Source organism: Branchiostoma floridae, chromosome 17 (assembly GCF_000003815.2).
Source record: "Branchiostoma floridae strain S238N-H82 chromosome 17, Bfl_VNyyK, whole genome shotgun sequence".
Taxonomy (NCBI): domain Eukaryota; kingdom Metazoa; phylum Chordata; class Leptocardii; order Amphioxiformes; family Branchiostomatidae; genus Branchiostoma; species Branchiostoma floridae.
In genome coordinates, this window is record NC_049995.1 from 7,468,629 (window position 1) to 7,482,923 (window position 14,295).

At 40.4% G+C, this 14,295-nt stretch overlaps 1 protein-coding gene across 2 annotated transcripts in view; it reads left to right on the forward strand.

The window, feature by feature from the left end:
- Positions 1-5,017: 5,017 nt before the first annotated feature.
- The window catches only part of LOC118405121 (uncharacterized protein C2orf50 homolog), a 14,885-nt gene continuing 5,607 nt past the window's right edge, over positions 5,018-14,295 (forward strand). The window contains exons 1-2 of one of the 2 annotated variants that reach the window (XM_035804530.1): positions 5,018-5,170; positions 10,832-11,002. In XM_035804530.1, the coding sequence (XP_035660423.1) occupies positions 5,148-5,170; positions 10,832-11,002 (194 nt within the window). In that variant the 5' untranslated portion in view covers positions 5,018-5,147. Of the gene's footprint in view, positions 5,171-9,699; positions 11,003-14,295 lie in introns of those variants that run through there. The other variant, XM_035804529.1, reaches the window with a different exon arrangement.

Genomic DNA, 14,295 nt, shown 5'->3' on the forward strand with positions numbered 1-14,295 from the left:
GCAAAAACGCATGAATATTATGAAATTCGCACAAATCACTTTGCAAAAACGCACGAATATTATGTGATACACACGAACCTTATGAGATTTGCACGAACCTTATGCAAAAACGGCGGCCGGGAGGAGGCATGATTTTGAGCGTTTCTACCCGTGATATTTATATTTCAAGGCATGGAATGGACATTTACCGTCGCAAAGATGTATTTGATAGCCCGTGAGCTACTGTTTTGCTTCATTTCGGCGTGTTACATCGTATTTTCCGTCGCCGCCGATCGAAGCCGTCGTCTTGAAAATCCCGCTCCGTCTGTCACGTGACCCCGGCAGTTGTTGGGCAATTTTGCATGATAATTTTGCATAATTTTTCATAAGTGAGTGTTCGTGCAAATCTCATAAGGTTCGTGTGTATCACATAGTGATTCGTGCGAATTTCATAATATTCGTGCGTTTTCGCATAGTGATTCGTGCAAATTTCATAACATTCGGGCGTTTTCGCATAGTGATTCGTGCGTATCACATGATATTCGTACGAATTTCATAGGGTTCGTGCAAATGCCCAGGGTGACCCCTGAGCAAGCATAATTGGTGAATATTGCAATTTGAAAGTACGTCTGATAGTACATGCTATAATTCAGCCTTCGATCTGCAAGAGTCAAGTATTTTTGTATTTCATTATTGTGTATTCATCTATTACATGTTTGTTTATTATTGACCAATTCTGGCTGTTTTAACATTGAATTGAAAGATTTTACAACCTCTGACTCCCACAACATGTGTGATACCAGGTCGAGTTAGCCTTGTATCTAGCCTACTCCAGCTCTGTTTTAAAACTGTAACTTTGACTGCTTTCCTGCAAATCAATTGTCTTTTAATAGGATGGAACTTTAGCCCTTAATAACCCCGGTATAACCCCGCAGTGTGTAAACATGTGCGAACATGTGTGTATGGCGGCTTTGAAGAGGTGACCTTTGACACCTGTTTCGCCATACCCTCCATTGTCATCATATATGGAGAATCCTAATAAATAAATAAATAAATAAATAAAACTTGGTTGATACTAAATGGACTAAAGTGATCACACATACACATGTTTCATTGTACGTACTTGGAATATGGGACAAGAAGACTACGATAGGTGTAACAGGGTGGTTAGTCAAGGAGGTTAAACCCGTCCATGGGTAATGTAGGCTAGCGTACACAGTTGCGGGTTCAATTCCTGGTTACAGCATGAAAGTTACACAAATACATCTTGTAGTACTGATAATGTTATGGAATATCTATGATATTGTTAGCTATACTGTAATAACTGTATACACAATTATTGAATAAATTGTTTTACTCCTTGTCCTGTGTTACGAGTTTACTTGTCATGCTATTGAGTAGAGGGGATATTAAATAAGTTGTCGTGTTCTTGCAAAAAATTAAATCGACATTTTTTACTATGTAAATTCAACTGTTCTTCCTCAGAATTCATTTTGTAAGAGATCTAGGCGATTCATATCTATCAATATTTCTCTATTTCAGTTACTGGTACATAAATCACATAATTGAGAGTTCTATTACGAAATGCAGTGAACTTAATCAAGCAAACTAACTCTAACTTGATTTGCATGATTAAATTATTGAAGCTGTCTACTTAACAAAATACTCCATCAGGAGTAATAAGAAAATTTATACGTCTGATCGTCAAACAATAGTATGGTTTTCATCGTATATACACAATGTGTCCTGAGCACCATGGTAAGTGTGTCAGTCTAGTTTTAGATAACATGTAACAGTGTAACATGTAACTCCCTGTGTTTACCTCTGCTATCTTGTGCACTCAGACCAGTTAGGGACCGCCCTACTTATAAATATTAATGAGCTTGCCCTGATATGGGCAGTCAGCCGTTGGGGATCGGGCGTAGGAGGATGGAGCCATGTAATACGTAACATGATTGGCTGATAGCTTCCCAGTGGCCTTGCGAGACAGCTTGCGACAACAAAAAGCCCAAGAAAATCCTATTCTCTGATTGGTTGACAGCTGGTTTGTGGCGACAATCATAATAACCACTGATAGGGCATGAGATAGCAGGGCCCCATAGGCTAATGCCGTTGGGGACCGGGCGTTAGGAGGATGATTTGAACTGAAACTCGACATGAAGCAGCTGTGGCCATGTACATAGTACGTACAGGTATATAATATAATATCGTACATGTAGTAAACTATCAGGACGGTACAATTACTTGTAGGTCGTTTACGAAAGAAACGGTCATAGACGGGTAGAAGGTAGGACGGAGGTAGTGTGCCTGAAAACATGGGGAAAAAAGCTAGTGTTCCGTCCGGGACGATTTTTTGGAAGTCCTGGCGTTTGGAACCTGCGCACGACGGGCGCTACAACTAAAACTGTCCTCTTACCTTTCTTGATATGGTATAATATAATATAATGATATGATATAATAATAATGATGATATCTGGTTATTTTGCCAGTCATTAGGTACCCAATGTGTAATGAGGTTGATTAACGTGGTCAAGGCGACTTCTCGAGGACGGGACCCCGTTCTACGTCCCTTCCGGAAGACGATTTCCTGAAAACTTCTTGAGTCTACAGCAATTTGATATAGATTAACACAAAGAGGTTGGATATGGGATAATTAACAGTCGCAAAGGCGTACTGCAAAGAAGTAAACACGGAAACGCGCGTTATTAACTTAACAAGCAGATTGTGGACATGAATATGCACACAAGTAAGTCAAGTAAAAGGCCAAAGTTGTCACAGCAAATCGTACATGGTCTCCAAGCAGATGTTGGGGTTAAAGATCGTAATGTTTTTTTGACGTCGGGATTCTTGGACAGTCTCCTTTCACCATATAAGCAGATGAACAATTGAATAAAAGGCCAAAGTTGTGAAAGAAAACTGATGATGTCCACATACTCTACGAACTACAGTAAATACGTACAGTACATGATGTAGACACGATGAATATACGGTGGCGCTTTGAAGGGCGGCCTTAGTGTTACAGGGGCTTCTCGCGCGGTACCTAAAGCTATCCTTTTTAGATCAACTAGTATCTTAAACGTCATTCTAGATACGTGATAAGATGTCTGGGCCAACCGTGGAAAGTTTTCAGAGGCGTTAAGCATAAGCTCTTGCCCATTTTCACATTTTACAAGCCGGGACTACAAACCCTATGAGAGCCCAAGCTGCAATACCGCTCCGGGTCGGATCCTAAAAAGTGGCTAAAATGACCGTCAAATTGCTAAATTTCTCTCTTTTCGGGAATGGGGAAATGGTGAAAGGCTCGAAAAGGGGTTTTGATTTTTGTGGCCTATTTGTCGCTTTTTCTTTAAAAAATATAACTTCTAAATATAACTTATAAGTAAGAATTACAATATCTGAGTCATTTCATCAACAAAATCACAGGCTGCCACATCCAACATACAATTTTTGTCACTGCACGGCCTAGACACAGCGATCGCTGTTTGGCGGAGAAGGCCCGGCTTTAGGATGACTTGGCCCGCCCAGCTGTGTCCCAGATACCGATGAAACCCGGTAACGGGGTTGGAAACAATATCCAGGTGTGTCGCATTGTTGCTGATGGGTGTAGGTGTTTTAACAGGACATGTCCAGTAGGATCAGTGTCAGGGGACAGAATAGGGGACAGATCGTTTTATCTAGAGCATGGAGGATGATTGTGTTCATGTCAAATACCTTTACACCACGTGTGTGAAGATTATGACCGTGCTATAAATGCATTTGTAAAGGTTTTGTCGTCAATACGTCACAAAACGTGTATTTAGACGCTAGAATAACATAAGGATATGCCGGAGGCGTTGTTTTTATGTTGTACATTGTACCTCTGCCTTTCCTGTAAATTTTTAATCATTTATTTCTTAAACAAAAATACATTTATGATAACGATTTTTTACCACTCATAAAAAAGTTGGCAATTTAGTTGCAATATACCAGGGTGAAGAAGCCACAAAAATACATTTTTGATCAGAAAATGACCAAACATGCCATGAAATTGATAACGGCTATAACTTGAAATGCCGCTCATTTGGAATGCAAAATGTAACATTACATGTGTACATTTGAAGCTTTTAGAAAAATTTGCACAATTTTTCGGCCATTCCACAGAACTGCAGGAAAGACAAATAACGATCGCAAAAGAAAACAATGTACCCTCCACGGCGTATTCGTTTCTGTGACTATTCTTCACAAAAGAACCCACCCAATGATTACAGTACGTGTCAGTTTCTAAAAGCTCTCACCGAACAAAGATTGACACTTTCCACTCAAAGGCTAGTTCTGAATGACGGAATCGCAAAAGTCAACGGAACACTCCAACACAAAAAGCCTTTAACGACACCCGGCTCTTGAAAACCTCGCTTAGAGTTTAATCGGGGACGGTTCCCTAGCAACGGAAAGAAAGGTGCCGCCTTTTTGTCTGGGGATAAACCGTTGTGCACCTTTATTGGGGTCTCGTTCATTAGTTTTTTTACTCCATTGAAAGTTATACAAAATACGCGCACAGTCAGTGCCTAACAATACCTGCCAATTTCTTCAGTTATTTTAAGTAACTTGAAGTTTCACCAATGTAACTTTTTTTATATCAGTTGGGCTGGCTGAAAGGCAAAATTTCATCGCTAAAAACGCGTCCACGTAGCCGCCCATTGTAAGACTGCATATGTTGGAGCACGTCCGAAATATGGAAAAAAAATTAAAGAGATACCAAAACCAAGATACCAAGTACAATACAGTAGAAACCCGTTCGGAGGCCCATTATCGAATTTGACCTTCGTTTTCCCGAGTCCATACCTACAAAATATCATAAGAAAACAGCTTTTCGAGTTATGCTCTATACAGACAGAAAGACAGACACATTAACAAACCGCACCTAAAATGTAACCTTCTTGGCGAAGATAAATATCAAAACCGACATAGATTGACCGGTCTTGTGGACTCCCTATGGGACTACCAGCCACACCACCCCCTAGCCAACAACGATCTTTCCCCGTAGGCGTGACCTAACTATGAGTCGGATCCTTTCAGTGTAAAGGTGCAGTCTGCGTTCACGTCTGGTATAGTGAGGTCCGGTGCACAGCGCTGTCTCTCTCTGTCTGAACTTTCCAGATGTTCTGGAAGATCACATCATACTAGACAACATGTTTTCTTACTACAACAAGAGGTAAGTGTGACTGTCTTTTTAAAAGATTGAGGGAGGGTTTTACTGTTTGTAACTGCGTTTGAAAATGGAGCTAGGATTTGAAAAGAATCACAGCAAACGTGTTCAGGGATCTTGACGAATCATTTCAACCAAAATGACATGATGCAAAAGGTAACTTCCTTGTTAGATAGAACATAGTTTGTTATTGTGAAGAAGAATGTTGATGATTGAGAAGAAATAATCACAAAATTATTCACTGTTTCCAGTCAAAATAAGTAAGAAGGCGAGCTTAGTTGTTAAAGCCACTTTTAAATCATCATGAAAGAATCATGGCTTTTTAAGTTTGGTAATCTATGTTTAAGTATATGATTTCGACATAAATCCCAAATTATTTTTGTTTTATCGAATTCAATTGTTAAAGATCAGAGTATATTTTAATTTAATGTGTTAAAACACCTTTGATGATTTACAACGGAAAATAGCGCAGCCAAATTGTTGTCGCTACTGATCATTTCAATGACTTGTATTCAACATCACTTCAACTTATGAATATGAAGAAAAAAAATTGAATGTTCAACATTCGTCTGAAACTTGATATGAAAACTACCATCTTGAAGGGAAGCAATCTTAAAGAATTAATTATGAAATGTTGACATACGGTTGCTTTGGGAGTTGATCCCGAGACCTTTAGCGCTTGCTTATCATGGCAACGGTAAATACAACTACGTGATTACACATGTTAATGATTGCGTTTGTGGCTACCGGTTTGGCTAATGCCGCCATGCACATGTCAAGGTCATATATTTGTACCTTTGTCTTTAATTTCAAGTTACGGCGACAGGAAGAACTATAGTGTGCAGTATTTATTTGTTTCAAAACATCATGTTTGTTTTCTTAACTTGAATGTGATAACTTCGCACTCGTTAAAAGTTGAGACAACGGTTGGTTTTTGCCTTGCTAAGCTGGGACGATTTGTGCCTTGCAAGAAAAGTGGTCGGACAGTGGACAGCTATGGAGTACAGTGTTTGTATCAAATGTCATGTTTGTTTTCTTAACACGTGAATGCGAAAGATTTGCACTCGTCAAAAGCTGAAACAACGGCCAGGGGTTTTGCCTTGCAAAGTTTGGACGATCCTGTGCCTCAGTCAGAGAAAAGTGGCTGAAGTCATGAAAGACGTATCGCGATGGTGAATGAAGTCAACTGTGTAGTGCACAGCGACATTATGTTTTCAAGTATTCCAAGCAGAAACAAATTGCTTGGATCAAAAGCTTTCTCTGATCAAGGACGTCCTTGCTATGATGCAACACCTGACGAGGAAAGTTACCGTATGAACCTACATCGGAAAACAAAATCAACACGGGAGATCAAAATGCACCTACAACTAATAGGAAAATAATGTCGTCATGATATGAGGAAAACGCATTGAGTACGCTGTTTATATTATAAAACGTTGCTGCATTTTGTAGCTTGGGTTACAAGGCTTGTCTTTGCTCCATACTGTTTGCTTCAGGACGTCAACTAACGTTATATTTGAGCCTCCGGTGAGGGAGTTGACCGAGCTGGGCTAGCCATTTTAGGGGCTACCGGGATACATGTACAGTGACCGACATGTTATCCTACCTTGTGCATTTTATCTTTTCAAATACTGACAGGACAAATTCGTGGCGAAACAAGTACTTTGACAAAGCCGAAATAGATGTAATATTGTAGGTACCGAGGAATGATTTGATTATTCAAGTCCATAACCACGAAATGTTCTTACAAGAACGTTTACCCCTCATGGACAATAGGAACCCGGGTTTCTATGGTTCGGAGAGACCTTTGGTTGAACTCTGTTCCCTGGATGGGCCTGTTGGTGTTTGTCTAGAGAACATTAATCTACCGGGCGTCAGGAATAACAAAAACCTTGGCTCCCGATATCACAATGGCGCTGAAACTAATCATGTAAAGAGCCAGCAACACAAGCAACGTGTACAAAAGCTCCTCACGTTTGAGTGTTATGAGAGGAATGTCATCTATACCTAGTCTTTCTGGCTAAAACGTTAGATAAACATTGTTGGGGTAGTAGGATAATAGGCAAACAGGAGACACAAAATGTTCGTCCGTTCGTTCGCTCGTAGCCTGCGTTTACACAGTCTCTCATTGGCTTGTAAATGAATGAAGAAGACCTTTATTCTACGTTCCTGCTCTCACAGGCTAAGTATAGATCAGGTTGATAAAGTTCTATGTAGTTCTACGTAATCTAAGTACAAGTGCTAGTACTCTGTGCTAGTACAAGTGAAGTAAAAACGTGTTATATTACTACATGCAACTACAAAGTGTGATGTATGCTAGTGTGTACATGTTCGACTTCTTCTCGCTTCTCTTAAAACAGCTGTAAATGTAAGTACATAAGGAGCTTAAGATACATAATTTATCTAATTGCATAAGGAATGTAATTTTTTGTATGCTATTTACATAATGATCCTCCCCTGTAGTCCTGTAGGCCGGCCGCTAGGAGCGCGACTTAGGCCATTTTGGTCGGACCCAGAGTCGGACCCTTGTGGTACTTAGTGAGGCAAGGCAATTCTCTTTGCTGTTTCAGTAGCGAGGCACACTTTTAAGGGGTTTAACGTGCTAGAGGCACCTTGGCGACAAATTGACTCCAGATTGGGAATACCTGGCGCAATTCGGCGCATTTCAGTGAGACATCCGCCTTAAGAGATTTAGGTTTCACTGCAGAAGAAGAATCCATTCACCCAGCTGATAGCGATCTGACCAGGGTGCTCTCATACAATAGCTGACTAGATGGGCGTTGTAGGGCTGGTATAGTATCAGAGTAGGATTAAAAGGAGTAGGTAACGCTAGTAGCTTTATCAATTCAAATAGCGGTTACTCAAGCAAATGGATGTGATTTGGGAAAACACATATTCAAAATCAAATTCAATCAGTTGCTGTTTGGCATATCTTATTACCTGGATATCTAACCTTCATCGATGCAATTCCTCAAATAGTTATAATGCTGACCACGAATATACGGAAAGATCAACCGACAGACACAGACAAACACAGACGCATACACACAGACAGGCACGTCAAAAACACTACCTCCATTTTCATAGAGGTAACAAGTGGGCAAGGATGGGTGGGTGTGGGTGAAAGTGCGTGAAAGTTGATATCACTGTGGTCAATCCTTTTCGAAGACTTGCTACAAGATTGGTAAAAAAAAGGCAGCCATAACCAATACAGCAAGAAAGGATTGTTTTATTCTGACGAAAGGAGACCGGCAGAAAATATTTACGGCTTGGCTTCTTCGAATGGGCGTTTTACTCCCAACACACCGTCTCTAAGTACTTCTTCAGAGCTATGTTTTCATCTTTAAGAGTCTCAGACCAGAGCTATGTTTTCATCTTTAAGAGTCCCAGACCAACCACTCAGGCCCGCACTTCTTTAAATGTGTATCAAAACACCTGGAGTTGAAACCACCCGACCATAACTGTACGCACTTTGCCCTACTTTAATACTGATCCCTGTTAGTGGTAGCTAAACATTACCTACACCATAATACGTGTTATCAAATAACATAACAACTAGTGCAAACATGGCTTTAAGTTTATTCTGTGTGTGACACAAAGGTAGACCAATAAACGGTTTTGAGGCCGTAGGGATAGTGGGTTGATATCCACTGTGTCTAGGGCACAGTATTGGAAGGTGGAGCCAATGCCATTCCTTCCATGGGTTTTTACCTCTCCAACCAAAGTCAGGTATTCATTTCTACACGTGTAAGGTAAGGTGTGGACTGAGGGAAGTTGTGTAAAGTGTACCTTCGCCAAGAACACAACTTCAAGCCAGGACTCATAAACCATTTGACCATTCAATGCCACAATTCATATTCATATAGTAAACCTTAAAATAGTTCCCTTAGTTTAATCAACGACTATGATATTTCGAGAGTTCTTACTTTTACGCATTGAAATGTCTTCATTATTTGAGGAGTCAAAGCTAAAGCAAATGTTTTGAAATAGAAAGTCACAGTCGTTTGATATGATTGTGCTGTTTGTCTCTTTTCTCATTTTAAGTAGTTAGATCAAGATCCGATGTTTCTAAGGCAGCTTTTTGCATGCGTTAATTAAAGGTTTTGTCACCCATTATACGTCACTACTCACAAGCCACAACTCAGTAACAGGTGTAAATAGGTGTAAATAACATCACTATTCAGAGCATCGAAACGCTTCTTGTTGAAAATGCTTGATTTCTAAATAACGATAAATTTAAAAGCGTCAATAACCCAACGCACAACAGTAAACATAATAAGGGAAAATATACCCTTGAAAAACTCCCAAATACTTGTTATCAAACCATTGCTTTTTGGTGCCATCAGCAAAGACTGTTCACTTGTGAGTTTGCGTTTGGTTAACGAACAAATTGGAGTCCGTAGTAGGGTTTTATGGTGTAATACACACATGTACATAAGCCCGAAGACGCGGCATGCGCCAAACTCCTCAGAGACTCCCGACAAGTGAACGGGTCCTACAGGTGTATTGACCTGAAACGACCACCCCGCTGAATATTCATTACTCACCTGTCGACGTCATCTTTCGGCTTAGCGACCGGTAAACAAAACAACTCATTATAATATCCCAACCGTCTGTCAGCTGACACCGAGCCGACCCCCGTGGTATTTTGACTGAGTCTATACGTACGGGTGGCCACGAGAGAGTTGGGATGCGTTTGAATTGATTATATTCCTGGGAATTGCGGGACATTTCGGCCAATAAGTGTCACTCAGACTGCCCATCCGAAGACTGTCATTCGTTCTTTTACGTTTACCGACGACAAAAGCCGAAGATATTGCTCGGGAACGCCTTTCTTCCTCGTGACGGCCGAATGAACGGGACGATTCGAACGGTATTCTTTCAAAACGTCATTTTCAGAAGCCAGTTCTAAAGTACTATAGAACAGTTTTATAGAACGTTCGAACACTTCGACGTCAACTCTACCTTGGCGACAGAATAATTTCATTGCACGACATTATTGTTTATGTCGGGTCTGAGTCGGGATTTCTATAATTAGAGGTCGTACGGGTAAAATTACTGGACAAGCAGGGACTAAATTGCAAGAACAACTTGCCGACTTGTTTGTCTAAAAGTTGTCTGGCTTGTTCGGTTACAACACAAGCACTCGAGGACGGAGAAAGAAACACAAGGTCGCTGCTTATATCAAGGAGACTTGCAAGAAGCTGAGAGATCTACGGAATCTTGGACACTTGAAAGTAAGGACTTTCAGAATCGCCACTCTAAGCTGATTCTTCCGCCACTCGACAAGTCTGGACTTCAACCTTTGTACCAAGACGTGCTAAACCTTTGCAGAGGAATTCAAACCAAACAGGTGTTCGAGAACTCGTCGGAATCTTGCACGAAAGTTCCCGAAGGCGACTGAGGAAGGATCTGCGAGTCTTTCCGATAATTACCGATTCTGTCAGCGAGTGATCGACACACGAGTAGCACACGGCAAACAACCGCGGGGCACATTCTTCCCAGCTTAGCAGCGAAACAAACAACTCACAAACTCACAAAGGTCGACCGCCAAAAGCTGTGAGAAGTGTTCTATAGCTGTGTAAAGGTTGTATTTTTAAAAATGGCTGTTGAGTTTTCTAATCGTACGACTTCGGCGGGTTACCGCCTTCCTCTCCGCGGCCCCAGCGCCTTCCACGAGCGGTGTGTGCCGAAGCAGGACCAGAGCACGTCCCCTGCACCACCCCCGGCCGGCGGCGGCAAGCGCACCGAGGCAGACTACCGCCACTGTAACGAGGTCGCCGAGGACAAGATCTGGAGAGAAAGCGTCAAGAACGAGTGGAAAGGAGTTCAGCAATGGTGAGTATGAGATCTTTATACTTTTAACTAAGACGAAAGAAAACACCTGTTTTACTGTTTCCTGACTATCTTTCTTTCCCCAAACACCGGTAAACATTACATACGTCGGTAGCAATCAGATTAATACTGAGTCAACTTTATGTTCTTTCTTTAACTTAACTTTATTTCTTTCCTGACTTACGTAAGAATCATTTTCATTCATTGAGCACCATTTACACACCATTCCTAGCTATAAGCAGAATGATTTTGAAACCCACCCGCCCACCTTTTAAAACACAAATTCTATAGTTCTAATAGATTTACAAATTCGTCCACAAAGGAGGTTTAAAATCAGTCAAATTTCTGTCTCTATTTTTGTCATGTACACTTCCCAAACTGTCGAGTGTATAAATCCAGCTTTCTAGCGATTATAAAATGGCTATGTTATATCCTCCTTGCCTTGGTTAAATCCCACCCACTGTGTAATTATGTCTTCAGTTTCAAACCCCCAAGGCACACAGGATTTGGATATATCCATATGCCATGTATGTTGGCCCAACCCACCACTTGTACAGTGAATATAGTTACATATCGTTGCCTAGGGCACACAGATTATAGTCCTTACGTACGAGCAGTAACAAAACGGGTTTAAGCCCATGTTGTATAGTGTTATGCCATTCGAGTGGAAAGATATCCTTCCAATTGTTGCCACCAAACCCCGAAATTAACTCAATTACAACACAGTTTCTAGAATTTCATTGTTGTTGTCATTTCGTCTGTAAATCTACTAGTTGTTGCTATTAAGATTCGCAGCTTTTCCTTTAATTTTGGTTTTCAATAGAGTTTTATTTGAACGTTGTTTGTCTTCTATTGTGGCATACAATGATTATTCGAAAGTTAATCATGGTAAAGAAAGCTTGGACGGAGTTTTAGCATAAATATACGAGGAAAGAAATAAGAAGAATGCCATTATTCATACACGATCAAAAGATCCAAAAGAAAAAAAAATCTATACTATCCTAATCCATAGTATTGGTAAAAGAACTCCGTTGTCAAGATATTCTAGAACGTGACATTACCATGGAGTGAGAATCGGTAAGTGTTTGTCTTTCTAGCAATCAATCTTTGCATAATTGATCAAGGTCCCAACAACACAAAGCTGAATATAATATTGACTTTGTCAGATTTGATAAATTGTCCCATATTCAGGACCAGCTTGCTTGTGAAATGCCATTTGTGTGCAAGTCAGTTCGAACAAAGTGTGTTTGGTAATACCAAGTCCGTTTCATGGTATCCACGACATCAAACTATTCCTTTAGAAAAAACGCTGAGTCAATTTGATGAATAGAAGCCACAAAGAAACAACTTGAACAAACATAATGCCCTTGACTTGCATATATAATAACCATAAATGAGTCACTTGTTGGCATATTTTGGCATCATAGATTGGGCACTACGGATTGAAAAGAAAGCAAGTCTCAATCAAAATATTTTTGTCGTAGGGTTCTCTAATATTTCTAGTCCCTAGATGCAAAACGTGACCCAAAACTTTTGCAAGGTTTGGTCCTCGATACTCCCCAAACAGAGGTTGGTGGAGAAAATTGTGACCTAATCCTTATACTGTATGCAGTATTTTTCGACTTAGCCGCCCCCACCAACAGGTGGTCGAAAAATACGGCATATAAGGAAAAGGTCACGATTTTCCCCACCAACTACTGCTTGGAGGGTAGTCCTTGAGTCCAACACAAAGGGTGTGTAGTTTGCTCACCTGGGTTGACCTGTTGGCAGTACTGTTACGGCCCATTCGACCACAGCTTTAGAACAAACACATGGCGACATGATGTTTGATGTAGAGAATGTATATCCGTCTTGTGTCAACCCTTACTACAACCAATTAGCTGTCTGTCCGTACTACGGGCCTGGTCACAGTCGTCCAATCGCAAACTGAGGATATAAAAAAATTATAACTATGACGTAGAGAAAGTATATATATACATCTTGTGTTAACCTTTAGTACAAAAATTCTAATGTCAGCCCTTAGGACCTATCTTTTGGTCATATTTGTCGTATGATCGCAAACTCGATATACTCTCGTAACATATGTGTGTGCTCACGCGTGTGTAGTTTAAAATTTAGTTACCAAAAATGCTATGATCGACGCTCGTATACGGTTGATTAATTCACATCCTGATTTAAAATCGTACGAGACCAAAATCGATCGCACGACGTTCTACGACAAAAAGTCACAACTGACAAAAAGACATATTAAGGCTAGAAATAAATCTTAAAGAATTAAGACATCTTTGATAATGAAACGCCATGCCGTGGGCTGGTTCTACTTAAAAAAAAACTGTTATTTTTGCTAAGTGTAACGGTTAAAGTAGACGTGGTGTAATCATACCCCCCAGGGTACAAGTATGGGGAGGGTCAGCGACGATGACTTAGCATGAATAAAACTGTCTTTTGTGTTCACTTGAGTGGGATTTTAAAAGAACGATTATGTTACAAAAACAACAAAGAACTGTATCAAAACACTTCATTAAAGACCCAACGAGAAAAAAAAACGACCTTTTCGAACAAAGTTGAACCCACGCAAGACTATCTTTCCAAGCGTAATATGTGAGTAATACTCACACACAGACCTAAATTTACATGTCAGTAGCACTCCTACCAAGACACTGAAGGAAGTAAAGTAACACTGAGACACCATGGACAAAAATATGGTGTAATTTTATCCGACTCTGTCTGCTCCAAACTTGAAACGTAAAATTGTCCAGTTGTGGGTGACATACCACATACATATTATCAACATAATCAAACGCATTAAACTATGAAATATCTGTGATCATTACACATCAACAACGCTTTGAAAGATTAACAGACTGCCCGCACGAATGATTCGGCTTAGAATAGAGTGCTTCATGTTTATTCAACAGTGTAAAGTTGGTGTGTGACGCCGAGAAAGAATTGACGGTACAGGTGGCCATGTTTAAACCAAGGACGGTTCAAATAGAGAACTTTGTTTAAACAGAACACAGCTATTGGTTACAACTCCAACGGTCGTCAGAATTAACTCCGCATAATGTAGTCCGTCTGTTAACTTGATTATCGGCTATAAAGTCGCCGTTAACGTTGGAGTGGCGAAATTGAAAAGCGGCTCCAAGTAGCAGATAACGTGCCTTGTTACGGGATACTGTGCGTAGCTGGGCATAATAATATTACACATTCCTTCATTCACGGAAAGTCAAAACTGTAAGTAAAGTGTAACTTTTTGTCCGATGCATGCTAAACGAAGGTAGCCTGAGTATCATCCT